General features: G+C 39.5%; 1 protein-coding gene across 4 annotated transcripts in view; it reads left to right on the forward strand.

Moving 5' to 3' along the window:
* si:dkeyp-69b9.3 (proline-rich protein 36) overlaps window positions 1-10,753 on the forward strand; it is a 12,865-nt gene extending 2,112 nt beyond the window's left edge. Inside the window, exons 3-15 of one of the 4 annotated variants that reach the window (XM_060870543.1) lie at window positions 2,288-2,344; window positions 2,531-2,589; window positions 3,236-3,302; window positions 3,631-3,756; window positions 4,052-4,245; window positions 5,320-5,460; window positions 6,310-6,614; window positions 7,470-7,611; window positions 7,692-8,117; window positions 8,225-8,320; window positions 8,496-8,639; window positions 8,754-8,808; window positions 8,978-10,753. In XM_060870543.1, the coding sequence (XP_060726526.1) occupies window positions 2,288-2,344; window positions 2,531-2,589; window positions 3,236-3,302; window positions 3,631-3,756; window positions 4,052-4,245; window positions 5,320-5,460; window positions 6,310-6,614; window positions 7,470-7,611; window positions 7,692-8,117; window positions 8,225-8,320; window positions 8,496-8,639; window positions 8,754-8,808; window positions 8,978-9,399 (2,234 nt within the window). In that variant the 3' untranslated portion in view covers window positions 9,400-10,753. The remainder of the gene's footprint in view (window positions 1-2,287; window positions 2,345-2,530; window positions 2,590-3,235; window positions 3,303-3,630; window positions 3,757-4,051; window positions 4,246-5,319; window positions 5,461-6,309; window positions 6,615-7,469; window positions 7,612-7,691; window positions 8,118-8,224; window positions 8,321-8,495; window positions 8,640-8,753; window positions 8,809-8,977) is intronic. The other 3 variants (XM_060870545.1, XM_060870544.1, XM_060870547.1) reach the window with 3 other exon arrangements.
* The last annotated feature ends 8,047 nt before the right edge of the window (window positions 10,754-18,800 follow it).

The following is an 18,800-nucleotide window of genomic DNA, read 5'->3' on the forward strand; positions in this document are numbered from 1 at the left end:
ATTGTAGTGTTATATGCAGAAATTGCTGAGAGATTGGAAGAGATGGGCACAATGCTTCAGTTTCCAAAGGGTTCATAAGCGTATTTCTGGTGAATGCCCGATGTGAACGGTAGTGTTTCCTCATTAAAATACATGTGGACAGAGGGAAGACCATGTGGCTTTCTCTCCTGTGCTTGGAATCCTTTCAAAAGCCAGTGACCTCTGACATGCTGCATCCATGTGGCCTCCTGACTGAAGCACACTCTGGCTTTTAAATGTTGCAGTTCACATGTTTGGTCAAACCAGGTGATTATGCACAAAGCGTGTTGGCATTGGATCAGAGATGATGACAGCCTCATGATTGGGAGGTTTGTTCATGCAGAAGAGAAACAGGAAGACTAAGTAATTTGGCATGTTAATAGATTCTGTAGCCCTAAAATAGTGAATCAGCAGTTTCACTGTGTTTGACAAGGACAGATTCATTTAATTAAAAAAAAAATTTAAAAAACATGTCTGGTAAACACAGTTGTCTTGTTTTTTTGAAGGACAGAGTTACCTGGATGAAGAAAGCCATACCTGTGGGATTAAGGATAAAGGGATTGTGTCTTTAATGCTTTAACCATATACAACCAAATCACTATGACCAAATGCAATATCTGTTTTGTACAAATGATGTTATCAGTATTAGGATTTGCTTCATTAATATCAGGGAGAAATTCTGCCAAATCTGGACTTTACTGCTGGGCTCATGACAGCTTGACAAGATATTTTTTGAAATGGCTCTGAATTCAACAAATTCAGACATGCATCAGAATAATATGATTAATATATAACTTTTGTAGTTTTAAGAAATTGTAATGGAGTTCTCAAATGTCTCAAATTTTATTTAACCCATCTGCTCATAGTCATGTCTAAGTATGTTGAAGTAATTTAGCATTCATTCCACCTCAGTTCCTCTGACATCACTGTGATGGATTTCTTCACACATGTCATTGAACAGGAAGCAGGTTATATGATGCACTCGCAGTTTTTCGTTTGACATTGTTCTTCGATCCTGTATTGTTTACTGCTCTGCTCTGTCACTGACCTCTTACTTTTGTTTACGTGCTTTTCAAGACTAAACGTCAGTGCTATCCTTCTTTTATCCAGGACTCTGTCCTGACCTTCAGTCTGATGAATCAGGGCTGCAGAGACTAATAGTGTCCTTCTTCTGTGCAGTACATTAAATGAAATTAAACATTTGGAATTGATTAATTGTTTGTGAGAGCCTTTTGTCCTTTATAGAATGTGAACGGAAGCGGCAACAACTGTCTTGAATGCCAAATGCTAAACAAATCCCTTGTATGCACATGTGAAAGGTGTTATAGAAGACATTTGCCAAGACTTTATAATGCTGTGCTCACGCCAGGTGGATAAACATGAGATTTTTCGCCCACAACAAGGCTTCCAAAAGTTAGCGACACTAAACCATAAACTGCTGTTTTAATTCACCTGACTTTCCATTAAAAGTCACCTGGACCTTTCCTGCTTTTTCCTGATTTACTGAATGCACCCAAATTCTTTAAAGCTTTCACAGAAACTGTAGTCAAACAGCAGCAAAAGCACCAGTGTTCGCTGTGCTGCTTAACCATTTACATTCAAATCTTCTCGGTACTGGATATCAAAGTAACTGCTTGGAATTGTATTCAATGAAAGTCCTTTGATTTATTAGATCAGGCACTGATATTAAAAGACCAACGGATTTTTCTAGAAAAATAAGAAGAGGAAGAAATTACTTAGCAGAGCTGAGAGTGAGAATGTGAGCGAGAGAGGGGGAAAGAGGGACAGCTGAAAGGGGGATGGGGGATGACAGAAATAGAAGTACTGAGGGATAAATAGTTACCTCCTCCCCACTCTTCCTCTCCCACCCTCCCTTCACCTGCTGATCTAAGTAACTGTATGCGTGCACGTGTGTGTGTGTGTGTGTGTGTGTGCGTGTGTTTGTGTGTGTGTGTTTGGAGGTAGTATGGGAGGGAGTGACAAAAAGTGTGTCTGCATGTGTGTGGTCCTACAGTATAACCAAATGTGTGTGATGTACATATAACAAATAGATTTTTTGTTCATGTAAAAGTAATGATTGTTGCAGTGCACTTCTAACGGTAATATTCTCTAATGTTCTTATGGTGCAATGTCCGGAAGATGAGCTTTACACATGGTTTAGCAAATACAGTCTCTTAAAAATGATCAGTTGTATAAAGCACACTGGCGCATGCATCAATTTTTCTTAAGTGATTCCTGATTTATTGTCATAATCCTCCTCTTTTTTCAGTTCTGCAGTTGCGAATACAGAACCGAAGACAACAGAAAGAGCTAAATGCTGACTCCGGTGAGTGTGTTCATTCGTTTGTGCTGTGCCCCCTGACTTACCTCACAATAATGAAATATCACTATTATAGCATAGAAAAATATGCTAATTTATATCATCTCCTTCAGCATTCCTTTCCCTACAGTTACAATAAGACTCATGACTTTAGCTTCTTTCTTTAATTCATTACTCTTTTTTTTTTGCCAGAAGGCGTGAAGGCCTCCTGCTCTGACAAAGTAGGGGAGAAAGAGGCCAATAGCACCGGGGTGAGTGATCGGTCAGAACGTAATAAGCAGGAAGCACAATGACATTAATAAACCAGTAACAACGGTAAATGAATACGCATAGTAAGTTGTGTTACTGTTGCACAAGTGTAAATGTTCATAACTATTGTCTAGAGTATTTGTATTAAATGTTAATGTTTTTGCTAATCAGTCATGAAGCATGCAGGAGTATTAGGCTAGTAAATCTATTGTAGTATTAGGCTAGTAAGTAGCATAAATGCTAGTTAGGTAGTTCCACGTATGGGATGGCAAATGACCAGTAACCAATGATCAACCGGAAAAATTCAAATGAAGAAAACAGCACTAAAGTAGAAATTTGTTTGAAAAGTTTTTAAGTTTTATCACTACTTGGTAATTACACAACTTATAATGTTCCATCACTGACCAAATCTGCCTCCTGAAAGATACCGAAAACAATGTATTTTTATACAAATGAAGCTCAGATTGATGGAAGGACGTACACTGACACCAGATTGAGCAAATGCTAGCAATCTGGCAAAGCGAGTGTGTGCAAGGCTAGGCAAGTGTATGTAATACTGCGAGACTATGTACTAGGTTATGTGAGTGTGTGTTATTAAGAGTGTTCTGGTGTTAATGGTTGATGTTGCTGGGCTGTTTCCCGATGCAGCATCAGACAGTGGATGGCAACATTCTGAAGTCGCCCCCTAGTGCTCTGACTGCTGAAACTGCACAAGGTGATTCATGATGCAAAAGGAAATGGATTTTTTTTTTATAACAATAAATATCAGTCATTATTACTACTTGTTTTCCCCAGTTGTTAAACTGATTTAGTAGTTTGTGTATGTGTTGTGTGTGTGCTCCTGGTGTTTCACCCAGCCAGAAGTAGACAGCAAGCTGATTTACCAACAAATTACTTTAGGAGAAAATTGCTAATGATAGCTTTCATATATCCAATTCATTAGTCTACCTTCAAATCCTTTTTCTTTTAAAATAACAAGGCTAGCTGATTAAACCTTGTACACCTTCCTTCTCCCTTTTTCTTTTTTTTCTTTTTTTTTGTAGACAAGGCTATCAGTGGTGCGCAGAGACCGAAAAAAGCTCGTCTGGTTGAGAATGTCAGTGAGAAGGTCCAGAAGCGATCTGGTTCCATTGAGCTACTTCAGAAACACACTGCACCATTAGAAAACAGTGAGTAAAAATAATAACCTATTTAAGACACAGACACACACACACTTCTGGGGGACATTTCAAGGATGATTTCTCCCAATCTGGTGATAAAAACACTTAAATCTAAACTGGAAGCTTATAAAGTTATATCATTGTGTCTAATTTATTAACAACATCATCTTCGATAATTGTTGGACATTATTCCAGTATATTAAACTGCAATTTACAGCATCAGTTAACATTCCATCAACTCCGAAAGTAACACTGATGAATCGACTCCCTCTCTTGAAGCTCTCTGTCTCATTTTGTTTTTCAGCTTCTGTTTCCTTTTCCTTACCCCTAGATGTCTTTGAAGATGACATCTCCTCGTGTTCTTCTACGTCTCCCGAGCAACTCGGGACACACCAATCCCCCAGCTTCTCCTCTTCACCTGGGCTGAGCAGCGACCAGTCACTGAGTGATGTGTCACCTGTCGCCATGCCCACCAACCACAGCCCAAGCAATGTTCAGGTATTTACTGTTAAAGACATTTTTAAGACAATTAGATATACATTTGTAGTGATTTCTATTCTAACCCCCTCATTTAGACAGGAGGTTTCTCATTTACCAAAAAAAAAAAAAAAGTTGTAGCTTTTATAATTAATATTTTTACAATTTCCCAATTTAAAAAATGTCACTTATTAATACTCAATAATTAATTCCAGTGTTTTAAAATGAAAAAGATGGACAGAATGAAATAACGTACTTTATAACGTAAATGTGGGGGGCACGGTGGCTTAGTGGTTAGCACGAGGCCTCACACCTCCAGGGTCGGGGTTCGATTCCCGCCTCCACCTTGTGTGTGTGGAGTTTGCATGTTCTCCCCGTGCCTCGGGGGTTTCCTCCGGGTACTCCGGTTTCCTCCCCCGGTCCAAAGACATGCATGGTAGGTTGATTGGCATCTCTGGAAAAATTGTCCCTAGTGTGTGATTGCGTGAGTGAATGTGTGTGTGTGTGCCCTGCGATGGGTTGGCACTCCGTCCAGGGTGTATCCTGTCTTGATGCCCGATGACGCCTGAGATAGGCACAGGCTCCCCGTGACCCGAGGTAGTTCGGATAAGCGGTAGAAGATGAATGAATGATAACGTAAATGTTCTGAAATCAAAAATTTTGACCAAGTGTAAACACGTTCATTTTTAACATGCCGTGATAGAATCGTTGCAACTTAAAAATCTAAACGCCTCTGGAAAGAAAGGTTTTAAAGATATCATTTCATTCTATTTGTCTATTATTGCATATTATTTTTAGCATAATAAGGATTTAAGGATTAATCACAACACACAACACATACTATGATAGGAAAATAATTAACAATTGAATTGTGTAATTCAGCAAGATATACATTTATTCAGTGAATTAGGATATTGTTGATTTATATATCATGTAAAAAAAACATCATTTAACAAAATGGTTTTAGTTTATTTTTTTATTCGTATTTCTTGATCTCAAGTGGGATTCAGACCTTTGATCCTTGTTTTGAAGAGGAAAAATGAAAACAAGTGAAACTCAATTATAGTTTAAAAACTAATTTTGTTCCTCTTGCAGCAGTGTGGTTCAGCTTTGCTCCCAGGAACTGAGGGCATCACGGAGTCAGTGACCATGACAGTGGCAGGGTCAAACTCCATGGCAATGACTGGAAGACCCAAAGGAGTGTATGTGTCCTCTCAGACTTCGCTGCTGCCAAAGGTACAGACTCACATCATGATTGGAGCAGGGATATGAAATGCTTGAATGCCCTGGAAATGTGGATTGAGAAAAACGTGTACTAAGCACTTGAATGTGTTTAATTTTGGATCAATAAATGACACATTAGTTTATTAAGTAAATGTTATGTAAGCAAATCTTAAAATGTTGTGTTGTTACTAACTCCAAAAAACAAAAAAATGAATTTTGCCACTAAAATGGAATTTTGTCACTCCACAGAAGTGGTTCACGGCTCATTTGATAATAGACACTCAGGGCTTTAAACAATTTGTTGTTTTTCATAAGTACTTCTGTTTGTACCATCATAGAAAAGCTTTTGAGAAAAAAAAAAAGTTTTTTCAACACTGATATTACTATCTTCAAAGTAAATAATGATATAAAACTGTTAAGCTGTTGTTTTACCACTAAAAATCTGTGTACGGTTATCCAGCAGAGGTAAAAACATCTCACACTGAAAGCCAACAGTGTTCTGACTAATTTTATATCATACTTGCAGCGATAATTCATAAATAATTAATTTGTTTATACTGATTGAAAATTTTTAATGGAAGTTGATTTCCATTCAAATGAAACACCAGTGCACTGGCAAAAAGGGTTAAAGGTTATAATTATTATTAGTTGTTCAGATCAGATCTGATTTAACTGCAGCCTGACTAAATACAACTCAATTGATTTTTTTTTTTACAATTGCATGGAAGTATAAAGTTGTTTTCTTGTTTTGTTCCAATTGGCCTGTTTACGTTTTTCTCCATTTAATATTACCAATAATTATGTATTTCCTTTCTTCCTTTCGGCTTTCTTTCTATTCTTTCGGCTGTGTTGCTCTATCAGACAGCTCAGTGCCTAACCCCAACTACTCATTCCATTCTCGGAGGGTCTTTATCCTCACCACGTCCTCCACGGCCACGGAAACCTCGTGACTGTAAGCCTAAAATGAGGAAGCTGAAGTACCACCAGTACATACCCCCAGACCAACGGGGCAACACTGGAGGCAATTCTGGGAACAATTCCCAAAAGAACAGCACCACTCAAGCTCAGCCAATTGATCCTGCATACTCTCGCCTCCTACACCAACAGCAGGTTTTCCTGCAACTGCAGATACTAAACCAGCAACAACAGCTCGCTGTGACAACCAGGTACATAAAACCGCACATCATCTTACTCTGACAACCTTTATTAGTAGATCATGATGTTCATTAGGGATGGTATATTATATAAATCAAGGTTTCTCCAGTGACTCTGTTTTAGGGGCCCAGATTTTCTATTATATTTGATACTATAAAGAACCAAACAAACCAAAGACATTAAGATAACTTATTTAATTTTAACTAGATCGTAAAAAAATCTGTTGTGTTGATATTATTGCTAGTCATCACAATTATCATACAACAGTAAGGGTGTTATCATATATGGGAACGTTTTCATATGTGTTTCTTCACATTTGTTCACACAGGGCACTAAACAATGTTTCAGACAAAAGTGCTAGTAAATGATATCAACAGTAGGGATTGCCAGTTTAGCCATAGTTACTCTGTGTAATAAAATTTAACATGTAAGTGATGCCTGAGTTTCCATTGCTGCACTACTATATAATGCCAGAAATATAGCCCCTGTTCTGTGAATGTTAAATTCATGAACACGAATACTGTATTTAGTCTCCCATTAGAAATCATTTGAAATGAATGTGTCTGGTAGCATTAAATAGATAGTAAGCTTTGTATGTGTATCAACTGATCCAGTATTTAAAATACTTTTCTGTTCTTAAAAATCCTGTCTGTTGTGCAAGTGAGGAAGTGGCCTACAGTCTAGTGGCAAAACATAACAAGTTAGTAACTGAGGACTTTTAGCTAACTTGCTATTTCTAGTCAGTAGTTGCTAGTAACCAGACTGTTATACATCAATCTACAATAATTATTTGTTTACAATGTAGATTTTGATCTACACAATCATTGTGGTATTATTGATATCCACATCATTTCTTGAATTAACAGTGAGAATCAGGTAGTGACGATTTCCGGAGCTGGACCACAAAGTTGCCTTCAGCCTGCTCCTCCGCAAACAAATGGCACCCTCCTGGAAACAAACTCTGTTCACAAGCTAGATTTACTTCCCCCGAACCTTGACGATCTAACGGTAATAATCTTACCAACTCTCCACCCAAATAAAGAATAGATTATTTCTGAATTATTAAGTGTTTTACTGGTTTCTCACAGGTGTCAGAACTCCGACAGCAGTTACGCAAACGTGGACTCCCGGTCTCTGGCACCAAACCTGCTCTGTTAGAGAGGCTTCGCCCCTTTCAAATGCCCCGTCCCCAGCTAACACCAGCTCCACTTTGCCAGTTAGAAGGGACCCTAGAACCACCTCCACCCCCTAATTTAAGCCCGTCTAGTAGCCCGTCACAAATTTACATCCAACCATCAGCAGTGGTAGAGGAAAGTTTAGCTGGTTCCACTTACTTGACATCCCTGTCTTCTTCTGCGAGCTCAAGTCCAAACCTGCAATCCCCCTCACCTCCAGTTCCTTCCAGTGCTCTCTGGAGGTCAGAGCAGGCAGCAGAGGAGCTGACTGTGGAACTGGAGATGAGAGAGAGGATTCGGAGCAGACCCAGAGGAAAATCTCTCAGAGCAGTCACACCGGCAAGAACAAACACAACTTTCCGCATACATATATCATTTATATATATATAAAATTACAAAGTAATTTTTTACTCATTTGGTGCCTTTGTATCTTATCTCAATTACAGACAAGTGGAGGTTCCCTACACCCCTTCCTGCAACAGGACCAAGGATGTGCCAGAGGGAAACCAGAAACAGAAAGACAGGAAGTGCTGTTTACACAGGTGAGAACAGACTGGCAATAAAATTGCTGAATGTAGAAAGTATATTTATTGCCCCATTTTAATAAAACACCTCTTCAAGCTAAGTTTCAAGCTATGCAACATAACAGTTTATCAGCTTTGGAGATATTCCAGGTATAATTTAAACTGAAATCCCTTGTGCCGCATGGTGTCTCAGCAGGTGTTTTCCTGTCAGCCGTGTGATACAATCTCCCAGGATTTTGAGCTACCGATGCAAATCACAGCTAGCCCAGAGCAAGCTCCACCCCACACTGAACGCAGTCTCGAGGAACTACTGCAGGAGGCCATTCAAAGAGTACAGGTTTGTCCGAGAGAGAGAGAAAGAGAGAGAGAGAGAGAGAGAGAGAGAGAGAGAATGAATAAGAATAATGTGAGAATCTTTTAGTAAAAGCCTGTTATCATCGTTCCATTTCAGATGGATCCCCATGAGTCCATAGATGACATTTTAGAGGAACCTGTTAGCTGTTCTGGTTAGTTTTGCAGCATCTTCTTGGCTTTTAGACATCATATATCACCATGCGGTGCTCCTGAATATCATGGAAATGTTATTTCCATTAATCAAAATATAGTGGAAATGTTATTTCCATTACAATCAACGATTCCTGCAGTTATTCCTGCTGTCATGCTTGTTTTTTTCAGGTAACACAGGTATCACTTCAGAACTCCAGTCATCCATCACCACGCTCTCAGGCTCCTCCCCTGCCCCATCGCCTGACCAACTACAACCTACCCAGCTCAGCTCAAAAGGCGAAAGTGGTCGCTCATCTCCGCTTTGCTCTTCACTTCTATTGGAACTTCCACCCTCCCCTGCCCATTCCCTGCCCCTTGCATCTAACCCTGCCCCTCCCCCTCCCCTCTGCACGACACCTCCTCTAAGTGCGCGTTCCAGAAAGAGGAGGTCAGATGTGCCTGCGTTTGATGCTGCTGATTGGCTGGAATCCCTGTCATCTGGCCTGCACCCTCTCACACCTCCAGTGGCACCTTTCGTGGAAAGCGACTTTGCCCTCGATTCAGACCTGAACATAAGCAGGGTCCTTGACCTGATGGTGGAGCAGTGGTGAGGGACGAGAAAGTGTGCATATGTGGGTGTCTCTGTGCGGGTGTCTGTGTGTGTGTGTGCGTGTGTGCGTGTGTGTGTGTGTGTGTGTGCGTGCGTGAATGCGTGTGTGCATGTGTGTGTAATTGGATGCTTGACGGGTAATTACCCACTGTTCAAATCTTGTCTCCCTGGAGAGGTGACCCCATCTCCATCCTTTCCTTTAATATCCATCCATCTCTGTCCAGTGATATGACCAAACAGATTCTGACTGCTGTTGACTGCAACTCTCTACTCCACGCAATGTCGGGAGAGAGAGAGAGAGAGAGAGAGAGAGAGAGAGAGAGAGAGACCAAGTGAGAGAGAATGCAATGAAGACATTACACACATGTGCATGTGCACACATGCACCATACACTTGTATATATCAAACGAAATAATTCCTGCAGACATATCTACTCCCTCAGCGCCAGACAAACTGTCGGCATGGAGAGGGTGAGTGTCTGCAGGCTCTTTATACATGTTGTGTGTCTTCACAGGGAAGGGCATGCACTCCCTGTGTGTATGCTTTTCTTTGCTGCTTTCTTGTGTGTGTGTATATGGGTTCATGCATACACGTACATGTTCTTTATCCTTTCTGCACACTGTACGGTGCCTTAAGCGACCCCAATGCACTCGTTTCTAGCCATGTCTGCTATTGTACAGTTCTTTCCCTGATTGAAAAATTATCTTTCCATGTTTCTTAATGTATGCATTAATATAGCTGTAATCATTTTAAGGTCTGGCACAGAGTCAAGAAACTCAGTGCAACAATAGCTCCCATAGAGACACTGGGTTAGTATGGAAATGTCTTTAAATACTGTGTTGCTCATTATACTAGGATGTAAAACACCTAAATCTCTCTCCCTTTATTTTTAAAAAAAATCCTATTATAAATAAGGTTGTGAGCTATGAACTCTGAGCTTTGTTCAACTAATTTCTATTTAGAGAACGTATCTAGAAGTCTAGCTCTACCGAGCAACACGATGTAATTAAGGAGAATATTTTCAAATGTTCTATCATCCACAATAGTGTTAATTTTTCAGCAGCCTTTTGCTTAATGTAGTGTGACTTATTCACACTATTACACTTCATAGCAAAGGTTCAATCTGTTTCCCGAAAACCATATTAGCCCTGGGTGTTTCTGTTCCTTTGCTCCTGTTGCTGCTTTCAACAGCAAAGAGTTTTAACCAAACAAATATGAATATAATTTTCAATTTTAATTTATCAGCATATTTATTGAGTAAATTATTCAATCTACACCTTTTTCCTGGTTAACTATTCAGCTGTGTTGTAAATGTTAAGGAAAAAAATTAAAGTCTTAATTGATTTTCCCATCCAGTCCTTTTTGTCTTTTGGATTTTGTTCACAGTAAGCAGAACCACAGAATATGAATATGATAAATATGCCCTAAATAGATGATATTTAACTCATACATCATTGTTTAGAAGCTTACATTTTTCTGGATGCACTTAAAACTTCCAGAACTTAACGTTGCGATAGATTTTTTGAGATGCCCATTATGCATAGATCTACGCTCAAAATCCAATCAGTTTGGCTGGTCTGAAATGAGCCAAGGTAGTCAAGATCACTGAGCTTTCATCTTCCATTCCTGCCCCTCAGGCTCTCAATAATAATTTCACAGCCCATAATATTGCTCTAGAACTTTGGAGTGTCAGCAGCAGGATCTGTCTTTTTATTCACCGTACTTCACATTCTATCAGATTTTACACCCTCTTTCAGTATGGGGGATGAGGTTCTGCCGGCACTTTGCCTCATGTCCACGAAGTTTAATTACATTGGCCAGACTATTTCCTGCAATCACTTTATCTGAGCCTTACATTTCTTGTAGGGTTAAGTTTGCTGTAGTCAGCACTGAAATGTACTTCATCACACTGGTGTCTGGAGATCCAGTTATCATCAACTCATATAGTTAAAATCAAACATTTGGATAAACACGCATAAGTATAAATCCTTCCTAATTTTACACACATTCTGTACATTCCAACATTTATTCAGACCGAGGGCTTAAGTACTTGATAATACTAATTATCCACAGTTTAGCTATTCATACATTATTCATATCTGTCTCCATCATCTTGATAGAGAGGTTCCACCATCTGCATGGATTAATTGAGTTAAAATGTTAATTAGATCCCACTTAACAAAATATGACAAACAAAATCAATATTGTTGAAATCTATACACAAATCTTTCAGGTCGTTAAATACTCATATGGGATCTCAGCCTAAATATTATTGAGATATTGATTCAGCTTGTCCTGTTTACGGGTACAGCTCAGGGAAAATTATATCAAGTACTGTGCATAATTAAATTAAAAAAATAAAATAGAAAAATAAAAATGCAACCATTGCTTTTAGGTTAGGAGAACTATTGGTAAGTTGGTCCAAGCATCTTGTAGAATAGATCACTGTACACTTTAGCTAACTTACTATAGTGTCTGCTGGTAATAGTCTTTAAATATATAGTATTATATTATATTATATATTATACAGTAATCTGTAGACCCATCTGTAGATATATCAACTTTTTGTTTCTATGTGTGTCTCTAAATTTAATCATTTTGGAATGTCTTACAGTCTATATATAGGTGAAATATTAAATAATGCTACCTCTAATACTGACACAGTACAATGTATGCATTTAATGAACTTGCACTTGGCCTCTACCAATAAACAACATGAATTAATCTACCAATTTGGTGCCACTCAGTCTGGTTTTGTAAAGCAACAAAAGTGGCTCCTGCCAATTTCGGCTTTATCCACCCAAATCCTTTCAAACATAACATTTCTATACAATTTAATTAAAGCAGATTTCATTTCCTCACATCTTGCAACTGTTAATAACAAATATATTAGGTCATTTATATTTACATATCCGGCATTTGTCAGATACCCATATCTAGAGCGACTTACAGAAGTGCTTTGAAGTCTCTGTCAATGAATACATCGATACTGGTTCACTAGGTCATGGACTAAGAATACCATCAGTCTAAACTCTGTTGGGAGGTAAGACAGCAAGAAAAACGCAGACTTTTTTCCTTTTTTTTTAATTTTACAAGTGCTAGTTTAAGTACTTCAGAAAGGTCTTTACATGTTGTTTGAAGGCAGTCAGTAACTCAGCTGTTCGGATATCTAAGGGAAGTTCATTCCACACACCTAAGTACCAGAACAGAAGAGTCTTGATGTGGACCTTCCTTGTACCCTGAAAGATGGATCAATTTTTCAAGCTTCAGAGCTCTTGGGTTTAGTTGGTAGAATTCCTTAAATCGGTCTTCTCCAAAATTCCCATTACAAATACAAGTAAATCCCAGAGTGTAAAAATACAAACCAAACAGGATGAATAATCTCAAACACTAGGCGCTTTCAAGAATAACACTCTTACTCCGGTGGAGCTGACATACTCAATAGGGAATAGAAATGAGGCACGGTTTAAAAAAAGTAAGAGTTTTTCGAGTACAAAAGAAAGAAATCAAAATAAGTCAAGCATTTCTCCATCTCAAGGTAGCAGACCATGAGCACTACAATCCAAATGTACTGAAAACGACGGCTTACAAGGTTCTGTGTAATGAAAATCTCAACACCTTCACTTTGCCACTTTATAGAAACGAATACTAAAAAGACACACTTCATGTGTAAAGCAGTAAGAAAGGTGTATGTGTGTATGTGTGTGTGTGTGTGCCTGCAGGCATGTGTCCTTTCCCAGCCTCCCACTGCAGGGAATCTGCTGGGGAACGCACTTTCACTTTGATCGCTGGCAGAAGGTCAGCTTCGTTCGATATTTTCACAGCACATCATGTGCCTGTTTCTCTGCTCCTGTAGCAGGGTGTGTAAGGGGAAGGGGGCCGAGTGTTAATTGCTCCTGCATGATCAGAGACTTAACCGATCTGATCCTGTAAAAACGGACACCGCGGGGTCATATTGTAGCCACTGTGTGTGAATGCTTTGGTATAAAAAAGATCTTAGGCTAATCAACTTTGACACCTTGACATCCAGACATGGAGACAAGAAAAAAAAGCTGGCAAAGTGTGAAAAGATTTTGTTCTTCTAACCTTCAAACTGAGATTTTTCTATTACCTTGAATGATATTAATTTCTACACTGCCCTGGTTATAGTCAGGCACTGAAGAGAGACCACATATCAATGTTTCTCTATCATCTCCTTCTCATTATTGTATCTGATCATGGAGCCTTTAAAGTTTCTGTTGAATCTCACCTGAATACTGAAGAATTGTACCTTCTAAGAACTGCCTCATGAACACCCATAAATTAACCTTCAACACACTTTAGCTACGTTAACACATACGTTTACTATAAAGTCGCAAGTGGGCCTTGCTTCTACTGGTTGCCATAGTAATAATGTTTCTTAGTGGGTGGCGCAATTAGCATTCCGCTCAACAACAGTGAAACATTCTGTAAGTTGAATTGTTGTTTGTATATAAAAATTAGGAGTGTGTATATGCATCATATCATACAAGAGAAAGGAGAAGCTGTGTGTGTTCTTTGCCCTGGATCTCTTTGAAAAGCTATACAGTAGTAGTGATATTAGATATTTTATCATATGCATTTTTAAATTCTAAATTGAATTTTAAATCTCAATTTCTACTTCCAAACTACATGCAACATCTGGCTTCATGTAAAACTGATACTGTGTATGCAGTTACAGGATTCATTTTGATGATTTCTTTGTCGATTGTTATGAAGGGTTCTCATCATGATCGACTCACTGAACCTGATCTTTATTTACGTCATCAATGCATCAGTCTTCTTTTTAAATGAAATTTGAAAGTGTTTTATATCCTTGAAATTCCACCCCATGTGACTCATAATATAACGGTTGAACAGTGGACTGTAAATTTTAATTGGATCGCATTCACCATCTGTCAGATTTCCATCAATTGCTAAACTGCAGAATAAAGACTTCAGTCACTATAATATCTACCAGCAGCCAACTCTCTGAAATAGCACAGCTTGTTATAACACATTTATGCCCCAGTGCTGATGAAGGTTTTATTCTGATTGGACAGAAAGCACTGATTCATCAACAGCTCTGTCAATAGCGCTGGCAGTTATTCAAATCACAGGTTTACATCAAATATGTTATAGTTTCTATGGTAACAGCTTATACAAATGGACTTGAATGATTAAGAGTCAGAGGACAGAGGTGTTGTTAACTTCAAGAGAGAGAAACAATAAAACAGCAGACAAGAAAAACAAGTTAACAAAACAAAAAACAGAGCTTGGTTGTTTGTAGGTGGTGTAATGTGAGTGATAACCGGTACTAACTTGGCTAAATATTTGAATTGTAAATGTTCAGGGTTGGGGGTTCGATTCCCACCTCCACCTTGTGTGTGTGGAGTTTGCATGTTCTCCCCGTGCCTCAGGGGTTTCCTCCGGGTACTCCGGTTTCCTCCCCCGGTCCAAAGACATGCATGGTAGGTGGATGGTGGCATCTCTGGAAAAAAAAATTGTCCGTAGTGTGTGATTGCGTGAGTGAATGTGAGTGTGTGTGTGTGTGCCCTGCGATGGGTTGGCACTCCGTCCAGGGTGTATCCTGCCTTGATGCCCGATGACGCCTGAGATAGGCACAGGCTCCCCGTGACCCGAGAGTTCGGATAAGCGGTAGAAAATGAATGAATGAATGAATGAATGTTGGCAAACAGCTGTGTTATAAGAGGAATAAAGTGAAGTTATTGGAAAACTATCAGCATCTTACTGGTGACAGTAACTCATATTTGTGGCTTCATCGTACCACTCTGTTGTCAGTTTATTTTCTTTGAACAGCATTATTTCATTTCCGTATTATTAAAGAATTTTAGTGAACAATATAGAAAGTCACAAAATGGACATAGGTACATAGGTACACATTGTTACCCAGCATTCATGGGACAAAATGGCACAACTGTGAGCGCTATAGATTTCATTTTTTTCCTCCCCTTCCTTTTTCTTTCTACGTTCCTTTGCCATGCTCTTTTGTTCCTATGCATTCACCCTCTTTATGCAGAGCTTCATTAGCACAAAGGTCAAAGTGTGAAATCAAAATGCATGAATGCGGGCTTTACACCGGAACGCGAGTGTTAGCTGAGCAGAAGCACATTGAACCAGATCTGTTGTCTCTGCTGGGTGCTTGTTTGTACAGGTGGAACCGTGGGAGCCAAATGGACCCAGAGAAAATGAATACATAACGATCATTACTCTACATATGTCAACAGCAGCAAACACCCAAGGTCATTACCACACTTCTGGTCTTATTCTGTTCCTGTCGCCTGGCTCAGTTCTTTTTTTTTTTTTTAGTCTGTCCTAATCCGTTGAATTCAACTGATACAACCCATCCCTTCCTCTTGAGTAGGCTTGAGTTTAATTTGCTGATGCTTCCCGTGGCCTTCTTTAACAATTTTTATAGACCAGACAAAGAGCACTGATATGTATTGAAGAGCAGAGAGGATCAGAGGCAGCAGGAATTTTAGGTTAGATTTAGAGAAGTCACTTGAGTTAATGATAATAAGCTCTTGCAGTATGTAGATTGCAATCTGAATGACATGGTGAGAGAGAGTAATTACAGCCTCAATTAAACAAGAGAATCTCAGATTCAGGTCAAAAGCTCTACAGAAGCATATCTCTGACACACTGTCACTTCATTACTCTCTTGTTTTCTCTCTCTCTCTCTCTCTCTCTCTCTCTCTCTCTCTCTCTCTCTCTCTCTCTCTCTCTCTCTCTCTCCATTCCCTCCTTATTTGTTTCTGTTAGTAAGCTATCTTGCACATCTCTTTCTTCAGTTCTATTTAATGTTTTTATTTTATAGTCCAGACTATCTTGTAGTTTATGGTCCAGTTTAATCTTCCTTCATGCAGCATATATGCTTTCCTCCTCATTGACCTCATTACCTGGTCCTGGTCTGAAGTCATGTTAGGCTGATGGTGAAGACCTTACAGGCGATGTTATAGAGATGAGTATTTGGCCGATGGGGATACAGGTTGTGAATATTTATAGATGCGTAGCTAAAGGAATCTTCTGAAGGTTAGTCTCGCTGGGCTGCAGCATAGGTGCTTGTGGAAAATCTGAACTTTTGCAATGTACACTATGTTTAACCCTTAAATGCATGGATGGCCACACATCAGCATTTCTACACACCAGGGTTAATCAGTAAACCAGCAGTTCAATAATATCACTCACTCACTCACTCACTCACTCATTTTCTACCGCTTATCCAAACTACCTCGGGTCACGGGGAGCCTGTGCCTATCTCAGACATCATCGGGCATCAAGGCAGGATACACCCTGGACGGAGTGCCAACCCATCGCAGGGCACAAACACACACACTCTCATTCACTCACGCAGTCACACACTACGGACAATTTTCCAGAGATGCCAATCAATGCATGTCTTTGGACCGGAGGAAACTGGAGTACCTGGAGGAAACCCCTGAGGCACGGGGAGAACATGCAAACTCCACACACACAAGGCGGAGGTGGGAATCGAACCCCCAACCCTGGAGGTGTGGGCCACTAAGCCACCGTGCCCCCCCCTCAATAATATCAAACAAACAATACAATAATACTGTAAAAAGAATTTACTGACAAGGACCCAAATCTACTTTTATTTTCTTTGACACATTTTTAATGCAAACTGTGTTAAAAAATATATACATGAATACAAATATAGACAGGTTCTTACAATACACTAATATATTTGAGCAATATTGCATGAGCAAAAGTGTGGTGATGTGATGCGTGGCAGTCATGAGCCCATATTCATAAGCCAAAAATTAATATTGAGTAAATGACATTCCCAAATGTTCTGTTTATTCTTTCTCCGCTAGCGTAAAAAGATCACTCACTTTATAGCACATCGGCTACCTTGTAGCACATTGCCTAACTCACTTACGTTGGTTTACATTTGGGTTCTTTAACAGGAATGAATGGTTCTTTAACAGGAATGAATGGTGTCCTGCCTTCTATTTCATCTTCAACTAAATAGGTATTATCTATTAAAGACAAAAGTTACATTAATAAACAGTATTGTTTGCTACGTCTGCTGATGATATGGCTAACTATGCTGTAGTAAATGTTTTGAACACTGAAGTGAAATCTTATATGGTGAACATGAGGTGAAGACGAGCAAAGTGAAACACAGTGGAAGTCTTAGTGAGGTTATAGAAAACAAGTGCTCTTAAAGCTGCTCGCCCAATCAGATTACTGAACTGGAATCTACTGTTATATAATATCACATTGAGTGAAATATAATAATAAATAAGGTTCAATAATTGTTTGTCTATCACATTTAACAGACAGTAATCGGTAAACCTTTTAAAACAGAAAGTTTCAAGAATAAACTGATGAGTCCTAACTGAAAAAAAGAAGAGGTGGAACAGGGAAATTAAGTCATGTGTTTAAGGGAAAACATATGTAGGTATTTAAGGTATTCAAATCATTGAATTGATTTTAAACCACTGTTTATACACACACACAAACACACACACTTTTTATTAGCTTTATTGTAGTTACTGAATAATCCATTGATTTGCTTCAAAAAAAACAAAATAAAGTATAAACTGGAGGCACAGAGGAGCAGTAGCTACTGATGCCTCATAGCTCCAGGCTCCTAAAGCTCCTGCACTCGGCTTACTGTCTGTGCTGAGTTACCCACATTCTCCCTGCGTTCAAAAGGTTTTGTCTCGATTTATCAGGGTTATAAGGTTAAAATTTTTAACATTTGAAAATTAAATTTTTTAAATTAAATTAAATAAAATTTTCCCGCCTCCGCCTTGTGTGTGTGGAGTTTGCATGTTCTCCCTGTGCCTCAGGGGTTTCCACCGGGTACTCCGGTTTCCTCCCCCGGTCCAAAGACATGCATGGTAGGTTGATTGGCATCTCTGGAAAATTGTCCGTAGTGTGTGTGAGTGAGTGAATGAGAGTGTGTGTGTGTGTGTATGTGTGTGTGTGTGTGTGCCCTGCGATGGGTTGGCACTCCGTCCAGGGTGTATCCTGCCTTGATGCCCAATGACGCCTGAGATAGGCACAGGCTCCCCGTGACCCGAGGTAGTTCGGATAAGCGGTAGAAGATGAGTGATGAGTGAGTAAATTTTCCCGCCTCTGCCTTGTGTGTGTGGAGTTTGCATGTTCTCCCTGTGACTCAGGGGTTTCCACCGGGTACTCCGGTTTCCTCCCCCGGTCCAAAGACATGCATGGTAGGTTGATTGGCATCTCTGGAAAATTGTCCGTAGTGTGTGATTGCGTGAGTGAATGAGAGTGTGTGTGTGTGCCCTGCGATGGGTTGGCACTCCGTCCAGGGTGTATCCTGCCTTGATGCCTGATGACGCCTGAGATTGGCACAGGCTCCCTGTGACCCGAGGTAGTTCGGATAAGTGG

This window comes from Tachysurus vachellii, chromosome 5 (assembly GCF_030014155.1).
Source record: "Tachysurus vachellii isolate PV-2020 chromosome 5, HZAU_Pvac_v1, whole genome shotgun sequence".
NCBI lineage: Eukaryota > Metazoa > Chordata > Actinopteri > Siluriformes > Bagridae > Tachysurus > Tachysurus vachellii.